The following is a 27,295-nucleotide window of genomic DNA, read 5'->3' as shown; positions in this document are numbered from 1 at the left end:
TGTATATGTCATTTATGTTATAAGTACTCTAATTTCCTCTAAGGGCTAATGACCATGATGTTGAGAAAAGTTTGAATGATTAATGTCTCTAACACATTTGCTGCCATCCTAAACCTTCCCACTTTCCTTACATTCATGGAGTTTTTCTCTTTTTCACCAATTGAACTCTTATATAAAATGAATTCTGAAACACAAATAAACCCTTCCAATTCCTAACATTCTGGCCCTTAATTAAAGACTTTACATTCACAGTACAAACTCTTGATATTAAGCTGTTATCCTTAAATACTTTCCCACATCCCTTATAATTACAGGGGTTTTGTTTTGTTTCTGTTTTTCTAGCATGAATTTCAGGTGTCAATTAAATTCTGAACGTTCTCACATCTTCATTCACTCCTTTGTCCTGAATGAATTTTTTGATGTTGACTAAGGTGTGAGCCACGAATAAAGGCCTTCCCACATTGCTTACATTCATAAGGTTTCTCACCACTGTGAATTTTCTGGTGTCGACTAAGTTCTGAGCCACGACCAAAGGCCTTTCCACATTCCTTACACTTGTAGGGTTTTTCACCATTATGACTTCTCTCATGATGAGTAAGTTCTGATCTTCGAATAAAAGCTTTCTCACATTCCTTACATTTATGGGGTCTCTCGCCAGTGTGAATTTTTTGATGTCGAATAAGTTCTGTGCTACAAGTAAAGGCCATTCCACATTCCCTACATTTATAGGGTTTCTCACCAGTGTGAGCTCTTTGATGTCGAGTAAGCTCTGAGCCACGACGAAAGGACTTCTCACATTCTTTACATTTATATGGTTTCTCACCAGTATGAACACTCTGATGTCGAATAAGATGTGAATCAGAGATAAAGGCTTTTCCACATTCCTTACACTTATGAGGTTTCTCTCCAGTGTGAATTCTTTGATGTAGACTCAGTTGGGAGGCACAGCTATATACCCTTCCACATTCCTTACATTCATAGCGTCTTTCACCAGTATGAATTATTTGATGAAGACTAAGTTGTGTGTCATAACGAAAAGCTTTACCACATTCTTTACATTTATGGGGTTTCTCACCAGTGTGGATCCTCTGATGTCGGAAAAGGTGTGAGGGACGGGTGAAAGCTTTTCCACATTCCTTACATTCATAGTACCTCTCACCTGTATGAATTCTCTGATGTAAATTAAGTTGGGAAGTAGTTGGAAAGGCCTTCTCACACTCCTTACATTTATAGGGTTTCTCACCAATATGAATCCTTTGATGTTTAATAAGCTGCGAGCTAGAATGAAAGGCTTTCCCACATTCTTTACATTTAAGAGCTTTCTCACCAGGATTAATGCTCTGAGGTTTACTAATTTCAGAATCATGAATAAAGGCAGATTTATTATTTTCATTATTTTTCTTTCTTTCATGAATTCTCTGATGCTTATTCAAGTCTTGCCTATTATGAAAGGCTTTCCCACATTCTCCACATTTAGAGTTTTTTTCTTTATTATGACTGTTTTCATGTTGAATGCAGTCTGACTGGTACCTGAAAATTTCCTTATATTCCTTGCATTCACATGATTTCATTCCAGTATGAATTATCTTAGATACTCTATAAACTGTACATTGAATGAAAGCAGACCTTTCTTCAGAGGTTATGATAGCTGTTCTGAAGTGTCTATCCTGTTGTTTCTCCAAGTAGCATTTGACTTCACTGTTATCTCTGACCCTAGTGCACAGAAGGTTGGAGCTTATAGGTTGTTTTATCCCTAGTTGCAATGATTTAATTTCGTAACAATCCTCTTTTGGAGATAAATTCCTGGTTTCTCTTCTGGATTCCCAATCTATAAGATAAAAATAAAGTAAAAGGGAGGTATTTTCTTTCATGTTGCAGGAAAAAGAAAGGTAGAAAGGAAAAACAAATTAGCAAATGGAGAGCTTTTAAACACTGCATTGCAATTTGAAAAAAGAGGATGGTAGTGCAAGGGAAAGTAAGGAAGGAGAAAAGGGGGAAAACTTATAAAGGAAGTGGTTATTAACCTCTGGTGAGAATCAGAATCAACTCAGGAACTTACAAAAATATAATGTCCAGGAACCACCTAAGACCAACTAAATGAGAATCTGAAGAAGTAGGACATCACAACAGCAGCAAGTCCTCTCATCTCTAGACCCAAATTATAACCAGATTATAATTACTTGTCTTGAACAATATCGCTACCACTTGTCCAATGCCATCCCATACCAAGATTAACACACTATTCTAAATGAGTCTTCCTGCTTGCACTGTTGCCTTCCTAGTATCTCATATCCAACACAGTAGCCAAAGTATTCTTGTTAAAAATAAGTCAGATCAGCAAAGAATCTTTAAAGTGGACAGGGAGAAAGTAACATACAGGGAGCTGTACTAAGCCTAGCAGCTGATTTCGCAACAGAACACTCCAAGACAGAAAGGAAGGGCAAGAAATATTCCAGGTAATGAAAAGCAAAGGCCTGCAACCAAGACTACTCTACCCAGCAAGGCTGTCACTTAAAATGGAAGGCAAAGTAAGGAGTTTCCCAGACAAAAGAAGGCTGAAAGAATACACCTCCATCATACCAGTATTGCAAGACTTGCTAAAGGGACTGCTTTAAGAAGATGAAGAAAAAGACTGAGAGAGAGGAACACAGGTATAAAGGGGAAAAATGGCTTAGGATATGTACCTATCAATAGTAACTTTAAAAATAAATTGATTAAACACTCCAATCAAAAGACATAGGGTAGCTGAATGGATAAGAAAACATGATATATGTTTCCTGCATATATGCTGCCTACAAGAGACCCATCTCAGGAAAAAACACCTACATAGACTGAAAGTAAAGGGTTGGAAGAAAATACTCCAAGCAAATGGACAAGAAAATAAAGCCATGGTAGCAATACTTAGACAATGTAGATTTCAAAACAAAGATCATAAAAGGAGACAAAGGTGGTCATTTCGTAATTCTAAAAGGAAGAATGCCTTAAAAAGCTATAAACATTGTAAACATTTATACACCTAACACAGGAGCATCCAAATATATAAGGAAAATCTTGGAGGACTTCAAGAAAGATATACACACCAACACACTTAGAGTAGGGTGTTTTAATACATCATTGTCAACAATGGACAGATATTCCAAACAAACAATCAACAAGGATATTGTGGCATTGAACAACACACTAAGTCAAATGGACTTATCTGATATATACAGAACCTTTGACCCAAAAGTAGTAAAATATACCTTTTTTTCAAATGCACACAATAGGACACAAAATAAACCTCAACAAATTCAAGAAAACTGAAGTCAAATCAAGTATTTTCATGGATCACAATGGCTTGAAATTAGAAACCAAACGAAAGCAAAAAACAAAAACATTCGAATACATGGAGACTGAATAGCATGTTATTAAACAATGAATCAATGGGTAAACAATGAGATCAAGGAAGAATAAAAAAGTTTCTGGAAACAAATGAAAATGAACACACAACCCAAAACCTATGGGACACAGAGAAGGAAGTCCTGACAGGGAAGTTCATACCAATACAGCTCTACCTAAAAAAGACAGAAAAATTTCAAATAAATTACCTAACCCTACATCTACAAAACATAGAGGAATGACAACAAACAAAGCCCAGAGTGACTAGAAGGAAAGAAAGAATAAAGATCAGAGCAGAATTAAATGACATAGAGATGAAAAGAACAATCCAAAGGAACAATAAATCCAGGAACTGGTTCTTTGAAAAGATAAAAAAATCAACAAGCCTTTAAGCAGATTCATCACGATAAAAAGAGATGACCCAAATAAATGAAATCAGAAATGAAAGAGGAGATATTGCAACTGATATCACAGAAATACAAAGGATTGTAAGAAATCACTACGAACAAATATATGCCAAGAAATTTGACACCACGGCAAAATGGACAAATTTATAGAAACATATAATCTTCCAAAACTGGTTCAAGAAGAAGCAGAAAGCCTGGGCAGACTGATATCAGCTAGTGAAACTGAGGCAGTAATCCAAAAACTCCTGACACACAAGAGTCTTGGTTCAGAGAGATTCACAGGAGAATTCTACCAAATATTCAAAGAACAGCTAACCCCGATGCTTCTCAAACTATTCCACAAATTCCAAGAAGACTGAAGACTACCAAACAGTTTTTGTGAGGCTTATAATATCCTAATTCCAAAACCAGCTAAAGACACAACAAAGAAAGAAAACTATCGGCCAACATCACTAATGAACATAGATGCCAAAATCCTCAACAAACTATTGGCAAACTACATCAAACAATACCTTAAAAAGATCATACACCATGACCAAGTGGGATTCATCCCAGGAATGTAAAGATGGTACAATATATGCAAATCAATAACTGTAATCACCACATAAACAATATGAGAGAAAAAACATGATTATATCAATAAATGTGAGAAAAGCATATGATAAGGTAAAGCACTCATTTATGATAAAACTACTCAGCAGTGGGAATAAAGGGAACACATTCAACATAAAGGCCATATGCAACACACCTACAGCTAACATCATACTCAACAGGCAAAACCTAAATTATTTTAAGTTAAGATATAACTGAAATTTTCGGGGCAAACACTGAGAAAATAACTCTAAAAACTATAGTAAAAGACAATCAAAAAAATTAAATTGGGAATCTACAAAATATATATTTAACATAAATTATGGTAATGAAAGAATGAAGTATAAACAAAAATAACACATATAGAACACAAACACGATAATGTCAGACATGAATCCCACCCTATTGATAATTACATTAAATGTAAACATATTAAATACTCAGATGGAAGATATAGGCAGGAGGTATTAAAAAATATGATCTTACCTAGTTTATGCTGTCTGCAAGAGACACATTCAAGGACACAAAAAGATTAAAAGAAAAGAATAGAAAAAAATATACTATGCAAAGACTAATCAAAAGTGAGCTTCAATAGCTATATTATTATCAGACAAAATAGATTTTAAGACAAAAACTGTAACTAAAGAAAAAACGAACATTTTATAATAAAAGGGTCAATCTCAGGAAATTATGTTATAAGCAAATAGGCAACTAATTACAGAGCCCCAAAATACATGAAGCAAATGCTAACAGAAATGAAGAGAAAACAATTTGACAGTTCAATGCTCTACTTTCAGTAATGGATAGATCACTAGCTAGAAGATGGACAAGGAGAGAGAAAACAGCATACTCTTAAATAACTATGGATATACTCTCAAATAAACGAGTCAAAGAATCACAAGAGAAATTGGAAAGTACTTTTGAATTGGATGAAAGGAAAAGTCAGCTTACTAAAACATATGGGACACAGTTAAAACAGATCTTAAAAGGAAATTAACAGCTTAAAATGCCTATATTAAAAAGAAAAGGAAGATCTCAAATTAATAAACTAATTATACACTTTAAGGAACTACATTAAAAAAGAGAGCAAACTAAACCAAAGATATCAGAAGAAAGGAAATAATAAAGATTAGAGGGGAGATGACCAAAACAGATTAAAAAATAGAGAAAATCAACATAACTGTAAGATGATTTTCTGAAAAGATCAACAAAACTGGCAAACCTTTTCCTAGATTGACCAAGAAAAAAAAAAGAGAAAACTTATATGAATATCAGGAATGAAAAAGGAGATATCACTACCAACCTTACAGAAATTATATGTAGATTGGTGGTTGCCTATATCTGGGTGTGGGTAGTGATTACTAATAAGTTATGGGGTTTCATTTAGGGTGATGAAAATGTTCTACAATTAGATTGTTGTCCCAGTTGCAACACTGGGAATATACTAAAAACCAATGAACTATAGTTTAAATAAGTGAATTTTACAGTAAGTGAATTATATCTCAATAGAGCTAATTCAAAAAGTTGGGATAAAACTGGACCCAAAGTATGGGGAAAATGTTTGTCTCCTGAGAAGGACAAAGGTACTTCCTTTGTGAAATCAGAGGGAAATATGAGGAAAAAGAACAAGAGTATTAAATGAAGTAAAAAATCTGAGGCCTCAGGCTGAAACATCCTTCCTTTCTTTTCTGGATCTCAGGTCTTAAGGGATCTTTCCTCTCATTATCTCAGAAGTGCTGCCTTCTCACAGCCCAGCTGCGTGACCCACCTGCCGTGGCCTTCTCCATATGAGTTATCATTACTCACCTGGGCACCATTCTTTTGTCTCCTTCCTTTTAACAATCCAGGGCTCCTTACCCTGTTCCAATAAGGAGATCACATCTGGCTTAGAATCAGAAAGTCCTGCTCAAGGTAAAAAAGGGGACAAAGTTATATTGTGGGTATCTCAGAACTGAAATCAGTCGATGATAATCAAGAAAGAGGAGTAGGTAGATTAAGGGTGAAGATGAGAGAAATGAAAAAGATAAAATTGTAAAACAGAGTGGCTAATTTTTAATTTCAGAAGAAACAACCATGCTTTGGTAAATAAGAATCATTAATTCAGACAGGCACTTGAAAAGCACTTACAAGAAATTGATAACAAAGAACATAAGCATTCCAGAAGGTCAATTCTGAATTTTGAGGGGCAGATAAACTTACCCAGTGAGATCAGGTTGCTATAATTCTCCAACATTATATCTCGGTATAAATCCTTCTGAGCAGAGTGCAAGCATTCCCACTCCTTTTGAGAGAAGAAAATGGCCACATCTTTGAACTTCAAGCCCTGAAACCACAGATAAGTACACTATTTTTGAAACTAATGGACAAAATATTTACAATAGAATATGAGAAAATGGAGAAAGCGATTCAGTAAGGGAACACTGCTGGGAAAAAAGGCTATGCTGGACCCTTCAACATGGAAGGGCGAGTGTGGGAGCAAGAGTGGTAAGAGCACACATCATTCTCAGTACACACATCATTCTTGAGCATGCTTGCAAATATACATATAACCTCCTAGCATTATCCTCTTCCATTATCCACCCAGGTCTAGGAATAAATAAAGACCATATAACTGGTATTTCCAAATTAAATAAAACTGTACACTGATGTACATAGCACACTTTATGTTCAGCACAAAACACTTGGAATCATCTCCTTCCCATTTTCACAGTAGTTTTTTTTTTAAAGTGTGAATCATTTAAAAATATCTTATAAAATTTATATTTCTGAAAACCGAATTTAAATATAACATAGTGATGTAATATCTTAAAAACTCAGGCTCATAAATATGCCAGAATATTAAAAATCCTAATCGTTTTTCATCATCAAAAATTCTAAAATAGACATCTTTACAGGTGATATGACAACCCATCTTATGAATTCAATGTTATTATTTTGGAGGACTAGGTTGGATAAGTTCTTTAAGGTTCTTTTGCAGTTATGAGAATCATCATTCCTTAACAATTTTTCTATCTGGCTATATTGTTCCTGTTACCACAAGTTATCCCTAACTGTATGTTCCTTGTCCTTGAGCTACCAGAACTGATGGAGGACGATCCAGACTCACACTGATGTGACCCAAGAAGAACATACACTACATAGTTTCAAAATGGACTTATGATGCCTATCTGGCATCAACTCCTTGGAATATCACAGAACTCCAAGCACTAAATCTATCATATCCCTGAGTCATAAAAACCTCAGAGAGCTAGAGGTATGGACAAATACTGAGACTGCAGCAAATCTATACCAATTACCTTTTTGTCTAATTGGAAAACCCAAGTTTGCAACATGGGATCCCACTTAACTAACTCACCTCCACTTCATTAAATCAGAGCTCTAACAAAAGAAGTTATGGTTCCCAGCAAGGGTTGGTTCTCCCACGCCATCATACCCCTGGTGGAAGGATATACACTTAAGGAATGCAAAGTGGTTTGCAAAATGAATACCTAAACATTTGTTGGAGAACAGAGACAGCAGCCTTTGGTAGCATCATTCACTGGAATGGGAAGAACTGGGGAGCAAGTTCCTTGAGGAGCTCAGGGAAGCAGAAATTTTCAGGAAAAAAAATCCACTGGTCAAATCTTCCAAGATAAAACATACATTCAATGAAAGACAGGAGAAATATCAATTCTCTCTCTCTCTCTCTCTCTCTCTCTCTCTCTCTCTCTCTCTCTCTCTCTCTCCTCTCTCCTTTCTCCTCTCTCCTCTCTCTCTCTCTCCTCTCTCTCAATCCAACTGTACATAATATATTCAAAGAAACAACTTTCTCACCATCAGAGGTTGATCAGAGCCCAGAGGGGCCTATCCTGACCTGCCCTGGGTAGACTCTTGTTCTACATTCTGGAAGACACTGACCTCCTTAGCCAGAGGTACCCCAAAGACATGACTGAGTCCTCAGGCCCAGTAACATAGGATACTTGGGCAGGCCCAGCCCTAGACAATAGTTCCTGCAACTGACAATGAATGATTTCTGCCTAGCCACTCATGATCTAACAGACTCAGTGTATCAGGTTAACTCCTTGGCTTTGTTCTCCTATCCCAGAATCCAAACTGAAACTGCCTTCCACAAAGACCCTGTCCAGAGTCACCAATACTGAGCCAAACAATCTACCAAGATCAGCAGGTCCTGAGCAGCCAAAGTAGAGATCAATTACCTAGATGCAGAATGCAATGCCTTTTCATGAACCACAATCCTCAGAATCCTCATAGGCAGCATATCCTGGTTCCCAGTCAAGATCACCCATGACTTTCCTGCCTGACATTATTCCCTATCACACCTATTCTGAAGTCTTACTGCTGATTGGTGAGGTTCATTACACTTCAAGTACAATTCTTGTGCATTAAGCACTTTAAGTTCCTGGTATCTTATACATATATATTAATCCTGAGGAGAGGGCAATGAATCTTAATTCAAAGGAAACTTTTGTTTAAAAAAGTAAAGTAATTTACTCAAATTTGCAGCTAACACTGCATTGCTGGGTTTTGAGTCTACATTTCTCCAACTCTACAATTGATTGCCTTCCACTTCTGTCTCTTGCAGATGCATCCAGGAATTTCCTGGTCTTCTAAAAGAACTGTGATCTAGGCTTTGCACTCAGGGGAGCAGAAAATGCTTGGTCTCTCTGTTAGTGCAGAGCATAGTACTCTGTAAGGGAAATCAAAGTCAAATAAGAAAAAGAAGGAAGAAGCAGTTCTGCAAACAAAATTCCTTTGTTCAAAAATATCATTCAAAATCCCCCATTACTCTGGTTCAGTGTGGACACTGGGGACACAATAACTCTGACCCAGTACCTGCCCCCAAAAGCTCAGAATCAGGGAGGAAAATCAGAAACATAGAAACAATCACAGGGAATTAATCTCTGTGGGGGACTGATTACCACTTCCAAATCACTGGTTGAAAAATAATGTAAATGCACATCTTAAAATATTTTTGGAATGCAGTGATGATTCCACAAGGAGAGCAATCTTCGGTGGCTAAAACTAAGTCAGAACGGGAGACAAGGAGGATGTGTTGAGCCATTGACACCTACTTTACCAGAACAACTCTGCTGAGCCCAGAGGACCACAAGCTTTGCCATTCATTACCTTAAAGAGTAGGTGGATAGGAGACCAAACCTATTGCTGATCAAGACAGGAGTCTAATTGGCTCCGTAAGGCAAAGACCTCGGACCTCTAAGACCATGCCCTCAGGTTTTTCATGCTTCAGAAGAAAGGGAAGATTCAAGGTAGAAATGACAAACTAAAAGTAGCAAATAGATAGTTCTTAACACTACACTGAAATTTTAGAAAAACAGTGGGGGCGGAGGTTAGAGAAATAATAGAAAAAATGAAGAAGCTTGTAAAGGAAGTGTCTCTCCACCTCTGGTGAGAATCAGCATCATCTGAGGAACTTGTTAAAAATACGATGCACACAGTAAATACTCAATAGCTATTTGTTTGATGAATGAATGGCCATTGGTATTTTTATTAATCTCCAAGAGTGATTCAAAGAGTGGGACTCACTGCTTATAGTGCATGCCCCCTGCACTTAAAATAAAAAATTCCTTACCAGACCTGCAAAACTGCATTATTTGGACCCTACTTCCAATTCACTTTCATTTTAAGGTGCTCTCACCTTCATTCATCATGCACCTACTATACTGGCCTCTATTTGACTTGTATATTATGCTAATTACTTTCTCATCTTAGGCCCTTTAGGAAATGTTTCATTGTTTATGAATGCCCTGTTCCAGGATCATTACATGGCCAGTTTCTCTCATCCTACCTTAATTTTTTGTCCTTTGCTCTCATAATCTTTTTCTCAATTCTGTAGTTAATATGAGGTCTGCCAGAAAAAGTCCAACCAGTGTTAATATAACAACAGTTTGCATGACATCTTGTAACCTGGCAGCCAAGGAGGGTAGACTTGAATGTGCATGCGTGAACAATGATGACTTCATGTACTAGTCAATGGGGGCAGTAGACGCCATGGAGCGAGCATGTGTACTGTGGGCCATTGCATTCCAAACGACTGATCGAGTAGAGCAACAAATCTGCATCAAATTTTGCATTAAGCTTGACTATTCCTCCACAGAAACTATCTGGATGATTTAGAAGTCTGCAGCTATGGGTGATTGGCAGTTTCATCATGATGATGTGCCTGTTCATGTATCACATCTCATGCAGAGTTTTTTGGTGAAACATCAAATCACCCAGGTGACTCAGCCCCGCTATAGCCCAGATTTGGCACCCTGCAAATTCTACCTTTTACCCAAAACTAAAATCACCTTTGAAAGGGAAGAGTTTTCAGACCATCATTGGGATTCAGGAAAATATGATGGAGCAGCTGATGGTGACTGGGAGAAATGTGTGAGGTCCCAAGGTACCTACTTTGAATGAGACTGAAGAATTATTGTACTATGGACAATGTTTCTTGTATCTTGTTCAATGAATGCCTTTATTTTTCATAGTACATGGCTGGATACCTTCTGGGCACTTTGAATTTGCTCACCAGTTTATTTATTGGAATAATTTATCCCAGAGTGTCCTAGAACTAGCATAATAACTTATTTCACTATCCGTAATATAATCAATTGCCAGCACACAATTCCCAATTAATGTTAAGAAATTACTAGATTAAGGATATTCCAGTGGAAATAGATGGAAACAAAAGTGGTAGGGTGAGATCCCCAGAATACTGACAGCTTTACACAAAGAAAATGTTATGTAATTCTGACAAAATTCAAATGGAAATAGAGGACACTGTGGTAACCATTTATAAGAGGTTGTGACAAAGAGTACAACTTTAGGGCTAGGATGCTTGTATGTGAATCCCTGTACCAAGACTTGCTAATTGCATGACATTAAAGTTACATGACTACTCAAAAACCAAGAAGACTGATCTGAGACAGAGAGATGCTTGTTCTCCTGATGCTCAGTCTAAAGAGTTGAAGCTTTATGCAGGAATCCTGCTGCTTGGGTTATTCCCTTTGCTCTTGTTATGCTCCAGGTTCATTGAACTGGCCCAGAGCAGGGTGTAGAAAAGAAAAACAGCTTGCAAATCTAGAGAGATGAATAAGCCTGGCACAACTGGTTAGCAGAGAAGATTCTTCTGTTATTAATGTATGATCTGTATCTGGGAATTAATGAAAATGCCACTTACACTGGGGATGCTGTAAGGTTGTCCTTGGGGAAGAGTAGCACTGACACTGGGGGCTGCAAGGAAAATGGCCCAACCTGAACTATGCCAGTGAAAGAAAAACATTTTCCCTTCAAGAATTATAACCACAAGTCAGCCGTCCCACAGATCTGTGGCTCACATCCACACTACTAAAGTGAATCTAAAAAACCTGCCATTTATAAATCTACTCTAAGGCAATCTGGTTTGGCAGCTCTGTTGTCAGAAGCAAACACAGTCTAATCCTACAGAAACCACCACGCTTCAAGAATCCATGGGTAGAATTCCAAGGAAAATCACCCAAGAATCAAAAATAATACAACACCAGTGCCGTGAATGTACTGTATGCCACTGAACACTACACTATAAACGGTTGTTATATACATTTCTCATAAATAAAAAATTAAATAAAAATGAAACATGCAAAGAGGCACATTTCCATGATAAAACAGTCAGAAAAATAAGTCATGGCAATGTTTCAACTTTCATTATATTTGAAAAAATTTTAAATAAATTATTGGAGGGTAATATCACACCCACAAAGATCCATATATTACATAGATAGTGCCAAAAAATATAAAACAGGCATTTAACATATTTTTAAAACAGGAGGTAAGATGGTAAGAAACATAACTCCACAAATGACAGGTAGATTTAAAAGAAACAAAGAAAAACTTGTAGAACAAAAACCATAATACTTAATTAAATTACACAATGACTGGAATAAATATTCCCTGAAGAGAAAAATTACTGGACTGAAAGATATAAAAACAGATTATGCAGCATGCTATCAAGAAAGACAATGTGGAGCTATGGCCAGTGTCACTCAGTTGGTTGGAGCATCATCCTGCAGACAGAAAAGTCATTGTTTTTGATTCCTGGCAGGACACATGTGTAGACTGCAGGTTCAGGTCCCAGTTGAAGCATATAGAAGCCTACTGGTCAATATCTCTCTCTCTCTCTTTCTCTCCTTCCCTCCTTTCCCCCTCTCTAAAATCAGTAAGGATGCCCTTGAATGAGGACTTAAAAAAAGACAGACAATGTAAAAAAATAGAAAAGTTAAGAATACAAAGTGAGAAGGTTTAAGAGGTATCAAACTGGTGTTCTGGAAGGAAAAAGAAAAAAAGACTGAAAAAAGCAAGTAATTGAAGACAAAGTTTTCAGAACTGGCAAAAGAAAGTATTATTCAGAAGCCCAATGAGTTTCAAATAGAATAAATAAAAAGAAATCCTAGACAATTATATCAAAATTGCAGAGCATTAAAAGCAAACAGAATATGTTAAAAAAACAATTTTAGATTAAAGAGAGATTGTCTACAAAATAACAATAGAAAACTACTCAATAGCAACAATGCTATCCAGAAGACAGCAGACTATCTTAGTAGGTTAAAAGAAAATTATCTTGACAAATGAGGGCAAATAAAGATATTTTAAAACAAACAAACAAGCAACACCCCTCCCCCAAATTTATTAAAGTATGTACATACTTTCATCTGAAGAAAAATGATACCAGGTAGAATAAAACTGGGCTTGAGGGTTTGAGATGTAAGAATGGTGAATGAAGAAAGTGGTAGTAAATATGTGGATAATGTAAGCTAACATTCAAGTATAAAATAATAAAAATGTTTTATGGGTTAAAAAGGGATAGAAAAAAATATCTGACAACAATATAAGTGGTTTTTAGCAACTGGAATATCCTAGTTTTTGATACTATTCAGCAAGAGCATAAATGTGTTCTTTAGTTTTAGACACTGGTAAGTTAAGAAAGTAAGTTAAAATTTCTAAGGTAACCAGTAAATAACCAAAACTAGTTTATAACTTTCAAACACACAGAGGGGAAATGAGATATTTGAAATAAAGAAAAGTCAGAATAAAAAGGACAAACTAAGTCAATAATGATACTTTCCATTATACCAGTAATTAAAACCACTAATGGACTAAGTGATCTCATTGTAAAATTGGCAGCCCTGACTGGTGTGGCTCAGTGGGTTGGGCTTCATCCTGCAAAGTGAAGGTTGCCAATTCTATTCCTGGTCAGGGCACATGCCTAGGTTGTGTGCCAGGTCCCTGATTTGGGCACACGAGAGGCAACTGATAGATGTTTCTCTTGCACATCAGTGTCAATCCCTCTCTTTTTCCATCCTTCCCCCTACTCTAACAATAAATAAATAAAATCTTAAAAAAAGTAAAAGATAAGTTGGTAAAAAAAAAAAAAAGCTCAGTTATATTCTGTTTATGAGACATATCCAAAACATAAATATCCAGAATGACTAGAAAAGGCTAAAAGATAACTTAATAAATAAATGTTATATACAGATACATATTTAAAAAATCACAAATCCTCATCATTATGGGAGAACACATCACTCAAAATTGATAGATACAGCCGACAAAAAGTCAGTAAAAAACAAATTAACAAGCTTGATATAATCGCCGCATAGAGAACAATGTACTCATTCAAATAACATTCTTTTCAATCCTATATGGAGGATTAAAAAAAACTGAACACATTGGGCTTTAACATTCATAAACATTTTGCACAAATACAATCAATAAAAAGATGCACATTAATAAGGTAGCCTATGGAAAGGTGGTAAATGAAATTAAAGAAGTTAATATTCAGAAAAGAAAATGGCCTTGCTCAGACCGATGATAACAAAATCCCATGAAGTAAAGATTATGAATAATGTAACACTGCACTTGAAGCGTCTCCCCACCCTACCAAGGGAAACTAGTGCAGTAAGACAAACAGCATAACAAAATGAAGATTGAAAAAGGAAAATACTGTATTTACAGATAATACAATTATTTACACACACAAAGTGTCCTTATACATCAGTGATATATAATTATCTAGTTGGAAGACGCTCAAATCCAAAGGAATCTGCAAGACATCAGAATGAAGGTTCAGCAGGTTGGATGATATAAAATCAATATCTAAACATAAGTTTCATATCTGTATACCAGAGACAATGAGAAAATTATGTTTAAAAATTAATACCATTTACAAATACCACAATGTACAAAAATTCCTAGTGTTAGATAGGACAAGGATTTTCAAGGTTCTTACTAAATGCTACTCTTGCTAAATGTTAAAATGTAGCACAGTACTTTGTAGATGGAGTTGTGAACAGGATGGGGCTGATGGGAACTCAACCAGATAAATGTAGCCAACCGCAAAGACAGTATCAATGTGTAATTAACTAAACAGTGTATATAGGCAAGACTAAGCTTCTCTTCCTGGAGTCAGAGCTTTGAACGTGAATCCTCTCTCTCCCCTACTTGCTGCAAGTAAATAAAACTACGTATCAACAGCCATGCTTCATTGTTTAATAGAACACATCAAATGGTAAACCCCTTGAGTTTGGTAACACTAGGAATAAAATTAACAAAAGATGTGTAAAACTCTAATTATAAAATTTTACTGAAAACCATTTTATAAGACCTACATAAGCAGTTATACCAGTAAGAGGGAGGGGAAAACAACTATAACAATGTCAACCATCTCTAGACTGACCACGGAGTCAAGGTAGTATACCTTGATATTCCAAGTGGATTTCTAGGAAACTTGATCAGCCTATTCTAACATTTGTATGAGAAGCCAAAGTCCAGGGAACAGCTAAGAGACTCCTGGAGAACAACACTACAGTAAAAGAACATGACTTACCAAATAGCAAACATTATTACATAGTTGTCTTAAGACAATGTGGTTTTGGTACAAGGATAGAAAATAGATCAGTGGCTTAGAAAGGACAGAATAGACCAATACAAGTATATGGAAACTTAGTCAATGAGAAGACTGCCAATGAAGTACAGAGGAAAGAGTGTACTATTATAGCAAGATCTAGCTTCCAAAGAGAGATTCTTGCTTTTGTCCACTTGATGAGCTGTGACTTCAAAAACTCAGAATTTCCCAAGTGATAGTGTTACGGAATCATCCAGTGGAGGTCCTCCTGCTTGCCACAAAACAGGCAAAACTCTGGAGACAGAGTTCAGTGGAAAGGAAGAGGCATCTTTTATTTATCGACCATATAATTTGAAGTAACGCAGGTTTCTGCCTCAAAGTCTATCATTCTAAAATATCCAAAGAAAAATAACCTTGCCACTCCCTGCAAGGCCCAGTCCTAGGCTGTATCCACAATTCCTGTTTCCATTTAAAGGGACTGTCCTTGGGAAGACGTAGGCAGCTGCAGCATGCTTCTGGGCATGGTCTGCCCCAGACATCCTTGGAAGTCTGTGTGCACTAGCCAAAGTCCCGCTCATGGTGTGCTGCTCCTTCCTTGGCTTCTGCCTGCTGGTACAGTACTGCTCCCTGTCTCTTCAGTGTTAGCTTGCCTGTGCAGCTGTGCTCCTAGTCAGGTAGGCTCTGGCATTGCTTGCTCCAGTCACCAGCACCGCCATGGCTTTCATGGGGGGGGAGGGGCCCAGAGCTTGCTGCCTGACTAATTGGCCTCAAGGATCCACAGGCTGGGCCTCCCTCTCTTTTGCCATACTAGCCTGGCACCTGCTGTGCTCCTGGCCAGGCAGGCCTTGGAACACTCAGAGTGGGGCATTGGGAACATTCCTGGCCCATGCATTTCCAAGGCTCACCAGTCCAGGAACTTGGCTGTGAAAGCCAACCAGACCAACCAAGAGAAGGGAAAACAAAGAGTGTGGGGTTTCCACAATCTCTGCTTTTTCAAGACAGCCCCCAGAATCTCCTATATGGAGTAGATAATAATGTCCTGTCCAATCATCTCCCTAGTCCATGCATGTGCTGTACATGCTTCTTTCTGCTAAGTCATAGCCTGTTGTCCCTGTTGCCAGGGCAAAGCACATTGGTTTCCGCACCTGCACTGCGGGTACCACTCATGTGTAGCAATTGGTGTTTCCCATCCCTCCCCCATTTCTGGAGGGTATTTCCTGCTGTTAGAAAAGGGGTGTCTTTGTTATTTATGGTGGGCTTGAAGACCATACCTGTTAGTTTATGCTAATTAGATGACTCAGGGTTGAGGCTGGCAATTCCAGAAAGACCAACTCTGTAGTCAGAACCTTGGGGCTTTAGGTCATGTGCTGTCAGTTGGACCTCCAGGCAAGTAGAGGGGAGATGCTAGAGACTGAGTTCAACTGCAAGAAAAATGATTAATTCATGCTTGGGCGAGCTTTCCTGGTTGGCTATGCTCTGCATTGCCACATATTAATGTCACTGGTGGGGCGAAAACCCACTTTATCTCATTTCTTATTTGTAGGAATGAATGAAAACAAGAGACAACATATAGTGAGCAAAGCAAGCAAAGTTTACGCTAACAGAAATATACTCAGATGAATCTGCATGGCCTACTCAGCTAGTCTGAGTGCCCCACGGAAACAAAGAGTTGGGGTTTTATACTTTTCCCTCTACCTTAAGAATGCCAGCTCTGCTTTTTATATTTTTACTCCCCCCACCAACCCCCAGGAACTTTACCCATTTCAAGGTTGTTCTTCAGTGTCACTGTAGTTAGTCTTGTGTTGAGGCCCTGGGAAGGCTAGCCTGCCTGGCTTAGCTCCTTATCTATTATTTTTAGGTGCCTAACTCTGCATTTCCCCATTTCTTCCCCCTCCCATCCTGGTCAGCGTTTGTCTACCTACCTACCTACTCTAACATTAATACTTGAAGGCAAACTTTTGAGTTTGGAACACTTCAATGTTCTACTCAATTCATTGCTTCCCTTGACCAATTTTAAAGTATCCTTTATCTGTAATAAATATGACAGTGAGTATAATAGCTTTCAGTGAGTTCTGTAAGTTTTCCTAGTGAATCACTGAACCTGAGGATGATGTGGGAACCCCTGAATTTATAGCCAGCTGGTATGAATTGAGGGCAGCCTTGTGGGACCTACTCCCTCAGACTGTGCAGTTTGCCTAATCTTTTACTGGCCTTTTCAGTAAATGATGTTGGGATATTAGGTAGTTATCCTAATGAAAAAAGTGAAACTAAACACCTATTTAGGACTTATGCCATGTCCTAAAATCAATCCCAAGTGAATTAAAAACTTAAACACAAAAGGCAAAACAGTATCATTAGGGAGAATAACTGTGCTCTTAGGGGAAAAGAGACTTCTTAAATAAGACATAAAAAAATCAGTAAAAGTGTTAAATTTGATGGCATTAATAGTGAGAATTGCTACCATTATTTAAAGGTTAGAAGTCAAGCCACAAACTGAAAGCAAGCATGTACAGCAACATAAAACTGACAAAGGAAGACATACACTAAAAAATAAGAAGTTACTTCTTCTTATTTATTAACTGACAAACACTCTGAAACAAAAAACTGAAAATATAAAACAACAGAAAAATTAGAAAATCACATGAAATAATATTTCAGAGGACAGAAAGTGAGACAGGCTGAGTACCTCTGGGGACAGGAATGCTCTTCATCTTATTTTTAATCTTCTCCCAAATAAGTTTAAAGTTTCTTTTTAGGCCCTCCCCCAAAAATTCTGCTCTGTGCCTGTCAATGCCAGTTCATTGTGGGAACCTGGAAAGCAAACACATCTACTCTGTACCTGCATGAAGAATCCAGCCCTATATAAGCCAGACCCCCGCAGCAATTCACAGAGCCATACTCTTGGTTAGTGTGTGGTCCCTTGATGCATCAAGCACCCTTCCTTTCTCCTTTCTCTCCACCCGTTTTCAGTAAACCTCTTCTTTTGCATGTTTTGTCCCTCTCTTGGTTTCTATCTTTAAAAATAATTTTATTTATGTATTTTTGAGAGAGGGCAAGGAAGAAAGAGAGAGAGCGAAACATCAGTGCAAGAGAGAAACATCAATCAGTTGTCTGTCAAGCACGCCCAGACCAGGGACAGAACCCTCAACCCAGGCAGGTGCCCTGACCAGGAACTGAAGCAGTGACCTTTCGCTTTGCGGGACAATGCCCAAAACTAAGCCACACCAGTCAGGGCTTGATCTCTACACCTTGAGGAGAGGCAAGGACCCCTTTGATAATGAGGAAAGAATGAAAGAGGGCTCAAGTTCATTTAGCACAAAAATATACAAATTTAAAATCAGAATAATATATCAATTCATACCCATCAAACGGGTGAAAATGTAAAAGTCTGACAATACCAAATGTTAATGAGGATATGAAGTAACAGGATTAATAAATGGGTATAAACACTGAAAAACAACCTGGCAGTGTCAGTAATGTTGAAGACATATGTGCCCTATGACCCAATAATTCTATTTCTAGTTATATAACTTAGAGAAATCCTTGCATATAAGAAACAAGTTCAACAATGTCTACATAATGTTTGTAATATAAAGGAAAAAGATATATTTATACAATAAATGATTATACAGTAGGCTAAATTCACAGTATGAATGAATCTCTTCAATATACATTGAGAGACAAGTAAAGTTGCAGAAGATTTCAAACAGTATTATTTTATTTACATAAAATTTAAAAATGAAAACAATATAGTTAAACCTATAAGCAAAAGCAAAGGAGTGAAAACATGAAATTTAGAACAGTTACCTCTGAAGGGTAGAACGAGATTGGAGAGGGATAACTCTTGGTACATAGTGGGTTTTTAACAATTAACGTTCTACTTCTTAAATATGAGTCCTTAGTCATTTATCATACCTTATACATTTTCTATTATTCAATATTTAATAAAAGCAGTTTTAAAAACATAGTTACACTAGAGTATGATAAGAACTATGGCAGATGCAGCATAGGGGAATGTAGTCAGTGTCACCAAGCATAATTAAGACTGAAGCAGGCTTCACAGAACCCAGAAAAAAGGGTCATGTAGCATAAACACCCCTCTCGCATTTCCTGTGCAACAGAAGCAAGAGATAGCACTGTGAGTTCTGGGAACTACCAGAGGAAAGAGAGAGGGAGCAGAGAAAGACGAGGCTGTAAAGAACAAACTAATGGCATCCTGTGTGTTGGAGAAGCAAGCAAACTGGGGTAACTGGTGAGGGATTCTGGAAAAGGAGTCTGTCTAGAAGTGATGCTGGAGAAGTCCAAAAGGTAAGGACAGTCAGGTCTTGGATGACAGATCATCCCTGGCAGAATAAAAACATTCTCACTCACCATTTTACTCCAATATTAGGATTGGTGCTCTAGTAAATATAGAATATACTTTTTAGTATACTTATGCAATGAATACAATACATATGCAAAACAATATATAGTGAATGTGAAATATTTGGCACAGTATTCTGATGGTAACAGGGATTCACTGAATAAAAGAAGTCACATGATTAGACTTGTATTGGTGAGAAGTAAAAGCAGAGCCAGAGAACCTTATTACAAGGTCAATGCACTGATCACTTCCGCAAAGGTCTGATCTGGTACACAGACAATGGAGTAAGGTTGTAGGGCAGAAAGGGAACCTAAGCAATGACATCTGGCACCTTATGAATGTTGGGAAGGCCAGCAGGTAGGAGTCTGGGAACCTCCAAGTTGCTGGTTTAAGTGCACATGGAGGTATCCTACCAAAATGTACTGAGAATAAATGGGAAGGGTGTAGTCTTTTCCTGAGGATCTTAGGAAGTTTTCTGGCCAAGATGGGACTGGGAAGATAAATGCAACAAGTCTTCACAGAATTCAGAAGTCAAAGAGAAAGGAAAAAACAGACAAATCCAGAATGCAAAGACTATTTCTTATTCTTTAGAAAGGAATTCTTGAGAATTGATTGGCCAGCATTAATGAAGAGTCACACTCAGACACATCTAGGGGAAAAACGCTGAATGTACTACAAATAGTATGCAGTTCTTTATAACAATTTACTCCAAAATCATTAAAAAATCCAAATAAAAATGCCAAACTAGGAATGTGATAGCCAACATTCTTTGATCATATCTCACATTGGGTATCTTAAAGATTAAATTGTATGGACAGAAGAAAAAATTCTTTAGGAAAATATGAGTGACTTTTCTATTTTTATAGTAGAGAATACCTTCTGGCATGACATAAAGGGAAGAAAACATTTTTTGAAAACTCTGAATCTAAAAACACACACTAAATAGATTGACTGTGAAAAAAATATTTCTACAACAGTTTATAAATAACAGAGAGAAAATATGCTTGACTTATAAGCTTATTTAAAATAAACCAAGAAAGATAACATTGTTTGACAAGTGGGTAAAGGAAATCAGTAGGCAATTTAGAAATCCCAGTTGTATCACTTATCAATGTGTAATTTTGGGTCAAGTGGCCTAACAGATTCTATTTCTTCATCTTTTAACTTAGAATAATAGCATATTTCATCAGTTCTGGGATGCTATTTATTGTAAAGCCTTCATTACTTTATATACTAGTAAAGAAGAAAAATGCCATCAATGAAACGATGATTGCCAGAAACTGTAAAACTCATCCTGATGTGAAAAAAAAAAAAAAAAGCATCATAGAATTAATGAAATATAGTCAGACCTGTCTTAAGTGGATTCATCAAGATAATACACATAAAGTATTTCAAACTACAAGTGGCTTAAAACAAACACAATTAAGTTAGTTGCTTCTATCAGTAACATGATCCCATTTTAAAAACAAAATTACACACCTAAACATATGTGCAAACAATATCATTTGAAAATATTAATAGTAACTATCTCTAGATGGTGGGGCCATGGATGACAAACTTTCTTAATAAGCTTCTCAAATATTGAAAAATTTGCAAGAATCCTATATTACCTTAATCATTAGAAAGAGAGCAATTATGTTATTTCTATCTTGAGGAAAATAGTATCTGGAAATGAAGATGGCAGGCAGGTATACCAGGTTATGAGAAATTTGGAAGTGAATAGGCTATTGCATGAGACCCTGGAGGGGACAACAAATAAGTTAGTGAGGTGGGAGTAATCTTATTCTGTTGGTCAGCTTCCCTGCCAAATCAATGAGGCACATTCTAGCAAGACTGCTCATGGGAATGAACAAAATCCAGGGAAGTGAAAATTCTAGATCAAAGCCCTGGTTTAAGGTCCTGCCTGGTTTAGGAAAACTGCTCCAAAAATGTAGTTTTCCTCTTCTCTTCCCCTTTCTCCAAATCACTACAGTACATCTTTTAGATAAAATCCTGAAATAGGAGAATGTTCTGAAGAAACAACATGCCCTTTCCAAGAAGAAGGTACCACATACAACTTACTTCTGCCATGATATTTTATGCACAGCGGCTCTTCTCTCCTCCTGTTCTGGATTCTGAAAGAAAAAAGGCGGGAAAAAGATTAAGGAACTAGGAGACAAGAGTCCCTCCTTGGTTCCTGGAGAAGGCCAACTCAGAATAAATCCCTGCCCCACCTCAGGCACTAAACTAAGAGGGAGCCCAAAGCCTAAGAAGCCTGCAACTCCACCATTCTCTCCCATCATCTCAAAGAGTGAGTAACCTTAGGGGTCCAGATGTGAGTCCTGGGAAAGAGTTCCAGACTGCGGGCTGTCTTCTTCCATAAGAGCCTGACTTTGGGTTCTTCTAGGCCCAATATATTATATTTGTGTTCGTCTGAGCCCCAAAATGTAGCTCCCAGACAGCTAAGTGGATCCATTTGTCAGAGTCCTCACAACTCTGTCTTCTAGGCTGGGGGCACCTCTATGAGACTGGATCTTGGGCAAACACAGGGTGAAAGGACAAAAAGTGTAAGAGGATTTCCCAGGCCCAAGATCTACAAACCCGCTGGACGGCAGAAATAGATAAGACTCTGGGAGAACGCCATTCACAGTGCTGGAGAGCGAATAGCGGCGGTTATCAGTTCCGGCTGCTTGAGTGTAACGGAGCTACAAAGGCTCGAAATGCATTCGATGTCTGAGGTAGAGGCCCAGAACCCACCCACCGTCCAACTCTGCCCAGCATTTACCAATAACTTACAAACAAGGAGAGCGCCCTTTCCAGTTCTAGCCCCAAATAAAGAGACAGCGTCTTGGCCGCTTCGGCTTCTCACGCACAGGGCCACAAAAAAAGTCCCGCTTGGACAGTGCACTCACCGTGGCCCCGCAGGAACTGCTCGTCGGGGGAGCATCGCACGGACTTCCCACCCAGGCCAGACACCACACCATTGCGATACCCCTAACCTCCTGACACGCCAGCCTGAAACTACACCCACCTAGTGCTAGGCGCACGGCATATACCCGGAGGGAAGACACGCAGCCTCGACATGCCCGTCCTCCCCGACGTCCTTTAGTCCTTTATTGTCCAAACGTGGACACGTATTCTAAACGTGCCCAACAGCCCCCTACGTTTAAGACCCCAGACAGACCCTGCCCCTCCACGGGGGTTCTTAACGTCCACTTCTAAGTGGTCCTTCCACTCCAGTCTTACCGTATCTGCCGCTAATGAGTGAGCTAAGCACCCGGAACACACCGACACTTTGCCTCCGAACTCCTTCAAACTCGCCACCTGCCAGCCAACTCTGGCTGGAAATGGCATATGCCGCGAAGATGTCAGGGAAATGTAGTCCAGAAGAGCAAAAATCCAGCTAGGGTCTGGCTGGCTCAACAGTCTTCTCTGTCGAGTCTCATTCCAAGCCTTCAATGAAGCTCAGTTCTGGTCATTCAGTTCACCTGAGCATCCTCCGAGGACTTGAGCAAACCGACAGGCCAGGGAGCAATAGGTGGCTGCTGAGGTTTAAGAACAAGTGGTGTACCGTGGAGGCTTCTGGGATATGTAGCCCGAGGCTGGGGAAAGGGCGGGGCGGTCCTCCGCCAAAGCGTCCCGAGACTCCGAAGTTAACCTGTCGCCATAGTCCTAGGAGATGCCCAAAGGCCTCTAAGAACTGTAATAAAAAGCTAGAAGCTGACTGTATGGAGTTCTCACCACAAGGAGCCGCGCTCTGAGCGCGGGACCACAAGGACAACTCCCCACTACCCACGAACTAGGAGTCCTCCCAAAGCTGGGCTCAGCCCTTGGCGCCCCACGATCCTGGTCGTGCTGGTCACTAAACTTCCGCCTGAGCATTTATTCCCCCGTCCCAGGCGCCGCTGGGAAGTGTAGTTTTCAGTCAGGAACGCCATAACGCTGCCTCCAGATGTCCTGGCTTTTCTGTGCAATTTGAGCTGTCGGCTACAAGGACACCGGGTAGCTGCTGGGTCCACCTTATAGGCCTCCGGGGAATGCAGTTCGGACTTTGCGAGTTGAGGGTGTGGCGGTGGAGAGACTGAAGGCTGGCAGTCTTGAGCCCTGGATACGGCCATCTGAGAAGGGACCGGGAGGTTGGGAGACAACCCTAAGTCCAGAGTGAAAATAATGGAGTACCAATACAAAAGTATGTACCACGTAATACTATGTTCAAACTTTTTAAAAGTACATAAATACAGGTTGGAAAGCAGTTTCGCTGTGTGGCTCAGTGGATTGAGTGCTAGCCTGTGAATTAAAAGATCACTGGTTTGATTCCCAGTCAGAGCGCATGCCTGGGCTGCGGGCCAGGTCCCCAGTAGGGGACGCCTGAGAGGCAACCGACCGCACGTTGATGTTTTTCTCCCTCTCGTCCTCCTTTCCTCCCCTCTGAAAATAAATAGACAAAATCTTTTTTTTAAAAAGGGATTGATAAACTCTTTGGAACATTACACTAATATTTGTTAACTGTAGTTAATTTCTAGGATGTGTAATTATGATTTTTTTCTTTTTATTCTAAAAGTATTCTCATATTTTGGCCATTATCATGTCCTTCTCATGAAACATTACTTATTAATTTTGTGATAAATTGAATAAATATAGGCTCTGAAATTGATGAACTAGATAACAATCAAGTGGACCAGATTTTAAAATTTTACAGATGGGTTCTAAAAGATCAATGAAACACAATATTGATTAACAATAGCAAAACGAAAAATTAAATCAAAACTAAAACATTAGAAATAAGAAAGGTTAAACCACATAGAATTTAAAATAATTTTGAGGCTGTTACATGTCACTCTATAACCTCGGTAGAGGTAATTGTAGATTTTCTAGTAAAATTTCAATGATTAACTCTAGTAAGAAGTATAAAACCTGAACAGAACAATAATATAGTAAAATTTAAATATAGCTTAAAATATATACTATTGAAAAGGTTCCAGATGATTATAGCTGAGTTTTAGCTAATATTTGAACTTGTAATGATTATGCAAGTTATTCAGAACCTAGGAAAAGATGGAAAGCTCTCTAATTAATTTTGTCTAACTAATGTAAAATCTGATAAAGACAGGCCAAAAGAAAAGTATTATCCATTTTGTATTAAAAGATAAACTGACACATGTTACAATTGTCAAGAATTTACCTGAGGTTATATAGATTTTAATCAGGCAGCATCAAACCAAAGTGGTTAGGAGTGCTCCACCAACAGGAGCTAGTGAAGAGGTTTTTTTTGGTGTTGGTTTATTTTTGTAATCCTCACGGAATGACATACTGATTTTAGAGAGACAGGAAGACAGGGAGAGAGAGAGGGAGAGAAACATCAACGTGAGAGAGAAAAAATCGACCAATTGCCTTTTGTACACACCCTGACTGTGGACGGAGCCCACAACCTATGCATGTGTCCTGATGAGAAATCATGCCCTCAGCCTCTCAGTTTATGGGATGATATTCCAACCAACTAAGCCATGCCAGCCAGGGCAGCTAGTGGAGAGATTTTTATAGAGAAGACCAAGAAGCAAAGCAAGTAAATTATTTGTTATAGCTTAAGCACTTGCCTTATTCGGGAAAGCTAAGTTTGAGATTGGTAGTTTTTAAATTTTATTTTCTCTGAAATGACTGGATTAGTTTTTCGTTTGCTTATGTAAGAAAAAGAAGGCATTACAGGCACTTTGATCAAATGGCTTTCTTGTTTAATCACTTTAACATTTGTGGTTGATTATTGATGAAAAATTCTAAATAAGAGGCTGATTTCAACAATGTGGTATAAAATTTGTACAATAAATTTCATCAAAATATTTCCTAATGTTGTGATTACAAAGGTTTTCATAAGAGGAAGGTAGGGCATCAGAGTCAGGAGATGTGAAGGCATCAGAGGTTGGAATGATGTGCTCTGAAGATGGAATAAGCTACCATTGAGCCAAGAAATACAGATAGTTTCTAGAAGGTGGAAAAGGCAAGGAAATAGATTCTACCCTGGAGCCTACAGAAGGAATACAGCTCTGCCAACACCTTGATTTTAGCCTATAAGAGCCATTTCAGACTTCTGACCCCCATCTCTGGAGGAGGAAACCTGCCCTTGGAGCAGGAAGAAAATGGAATCACCTGTCATTCATCAGAAAACCATGTCCTTTGTAAGTTAGTTCTTCTGCCTTACTTCCTGAGATACTGTTCTGCATCCCACTGGGATATTCTGCATTCATTCTGAAACTTTCTCTTATAGAAAAAAATATTGAGAAACTATTTCCAGTTTCTAGTTCTTTAGTTCTTCTGTCCCAGTGGGGTCTTTGAGTACATCCTCAAGCAGCTCAGTGCCCTCCAGACTGATTTCTTCCATATGATAGAGCAGAGTCACCTGAAAAGCAAATTTTCTTCAATTGTTGTTTTTGAAATTTTCAAGTCTTCAGATGCATTAAAAGAATAGTGAAAGAACTCTTATACATGCCTATACCCTGAATTCACCAATTGTTAAAATAAATTTAAGTATCATGATACTTTACTATTAAATATGTTAGCATGTGGCTTCTAAAAAAAGAGACATTTTCTTAGTACACACCACTCCAGACAGTGTCTCATACATTTATCATCATTTATCATAAAACAATTCTAACACATCAGTAAACACAGTAGCACATCCCGTATACCTCTAACTACAACTCCATGATCAGACCCAAGGAAATTAATAATTCTACAATTCACTCATATTCAAATTTCTCTGAAATGATGCCCAAATGTCTTATATAGGATTTTTAAATTTTTAAAAAATTTAAAAAAGGTTTTATTTATTTTCAGAGAAGGGGAAAAGGAAGGAGAAAGAAAGGGCGAGAAACATCAATGTGTGGTTGCCTCTTGGGCAAACCTTACTGGGAGCCTGGCCTGCAACCCAAGCATGTGCCCTGACTGGGAATCAAACCAGCAACCTTTTCGTTGTAAGGCTGGCGCTCAATCTGCTGTGCCACACCAGCCAGGGCCATTTTTAAAAAAATTTTAAACTTTTTTTCAAATACAGTTGTCTCCATTTTCCCGACATCACCCATAATCCACCTCTCACTCTCAATCCTTCCCCACTTCGACCTTGTCCATGGGTCCTTTATACATGTTCCTTGATGGCCCTTCCTCTCATTCCCCCCATTATACCTTTTCCCCCTCTCCTTTCCCCTCACCTCTGGTTAATGTCAGTTTGTTCTTTATTTCAATATCTCTGGTTAATTTTGCTTGCTTGTTTGTTTTGTTGATTAGGTTCCACTTATAGATGAGATCATATGGTATTTGTCTTTCACTGCCTGGGTTATTTCACTTAGCATAATGCTCTCCAATTCCATCCATACTGTTGCAAAGGGTAGGAGCTCCTTCTTTCTTTCTGCTGCGTAGTATTCCATTGTATAAATGCACCATAGTTTTTTAATCCACTCATTTACTGATGGGCACTTAGGATGCTTCCAGCACTTGATTATTATAAATTGTGTTGCCATAGGGGTGCATAGGTTCTTTTGAATTGGTGTTTCTGGATTCTTAGGGTATAATTCCAGCAGTGGGATTGCTGGATTGAAAATTCCATTTTTAGTTTTCTGAGGAATTTCCAAACTGTTTTCCACAGTGGCTGCACCAGTCTGCATTCCCACCAACAGTGTACTATGGTTCCCTTTTCTTCACAACGTA

The 27,295-nt window shown here is 38.3% G+C and overlaps 1 protein-coding gene across 1 annotated transcript; it reads right to left on the bottom strand.

Moving 5' to 3' along the window:
* On the bottom strand, positions 1 to 23,451 carry LOC129083217 (zinc finger protein 568-like). Its single transcript, XM_054589077.1, has 5 exons — positions 22,847 to 23,451; positions 21,683 to 21,735; positions 6,576 to 6,699; positions 6,183 to 6,278; positions 1 to 1,828 (listed from the first exon to the last, which is right to left on the bottom strand). The coding sequence occupies exons 2-5, from the start codon at positions 21,689 to 21,691 to the stop codon at positions 387 to 389; spliced, it is 1,671 nt and encodes a 556-aa protein (XP_054445052.1). The 5' UTR covers positions 21,692 to 21,735; positions 22,847 to 23,451; the 3' UTR covers positions 1 to 386.
* Between the last annotated feature and the right edge of the window lie 3,844 nt (positions 23,452 to 27,295).

Source organism: Pteronotus mesoamericanus, unplaced genomic scaffold (genome assembly GCF_021234165.1).
Source record: "Pteronotus mesoamericanus isolate MK-2021 breed Mesoamerican mustached bat unplaced genomic scaffold, CSHL_Meso_final scaffold_165, whole genome shotgun sequence".
Classification (NCBI taxonomy): domain Eukaryota; kingdom Metazoa; phylum Chordata; class Mammalia; order Chiroptera; family Mormoopidae; genus Pteronotus; species Pteronotus mesoamericanus.
This window is presented reverse-complemented; position numbering and strand designations above follow the sequence as displayed.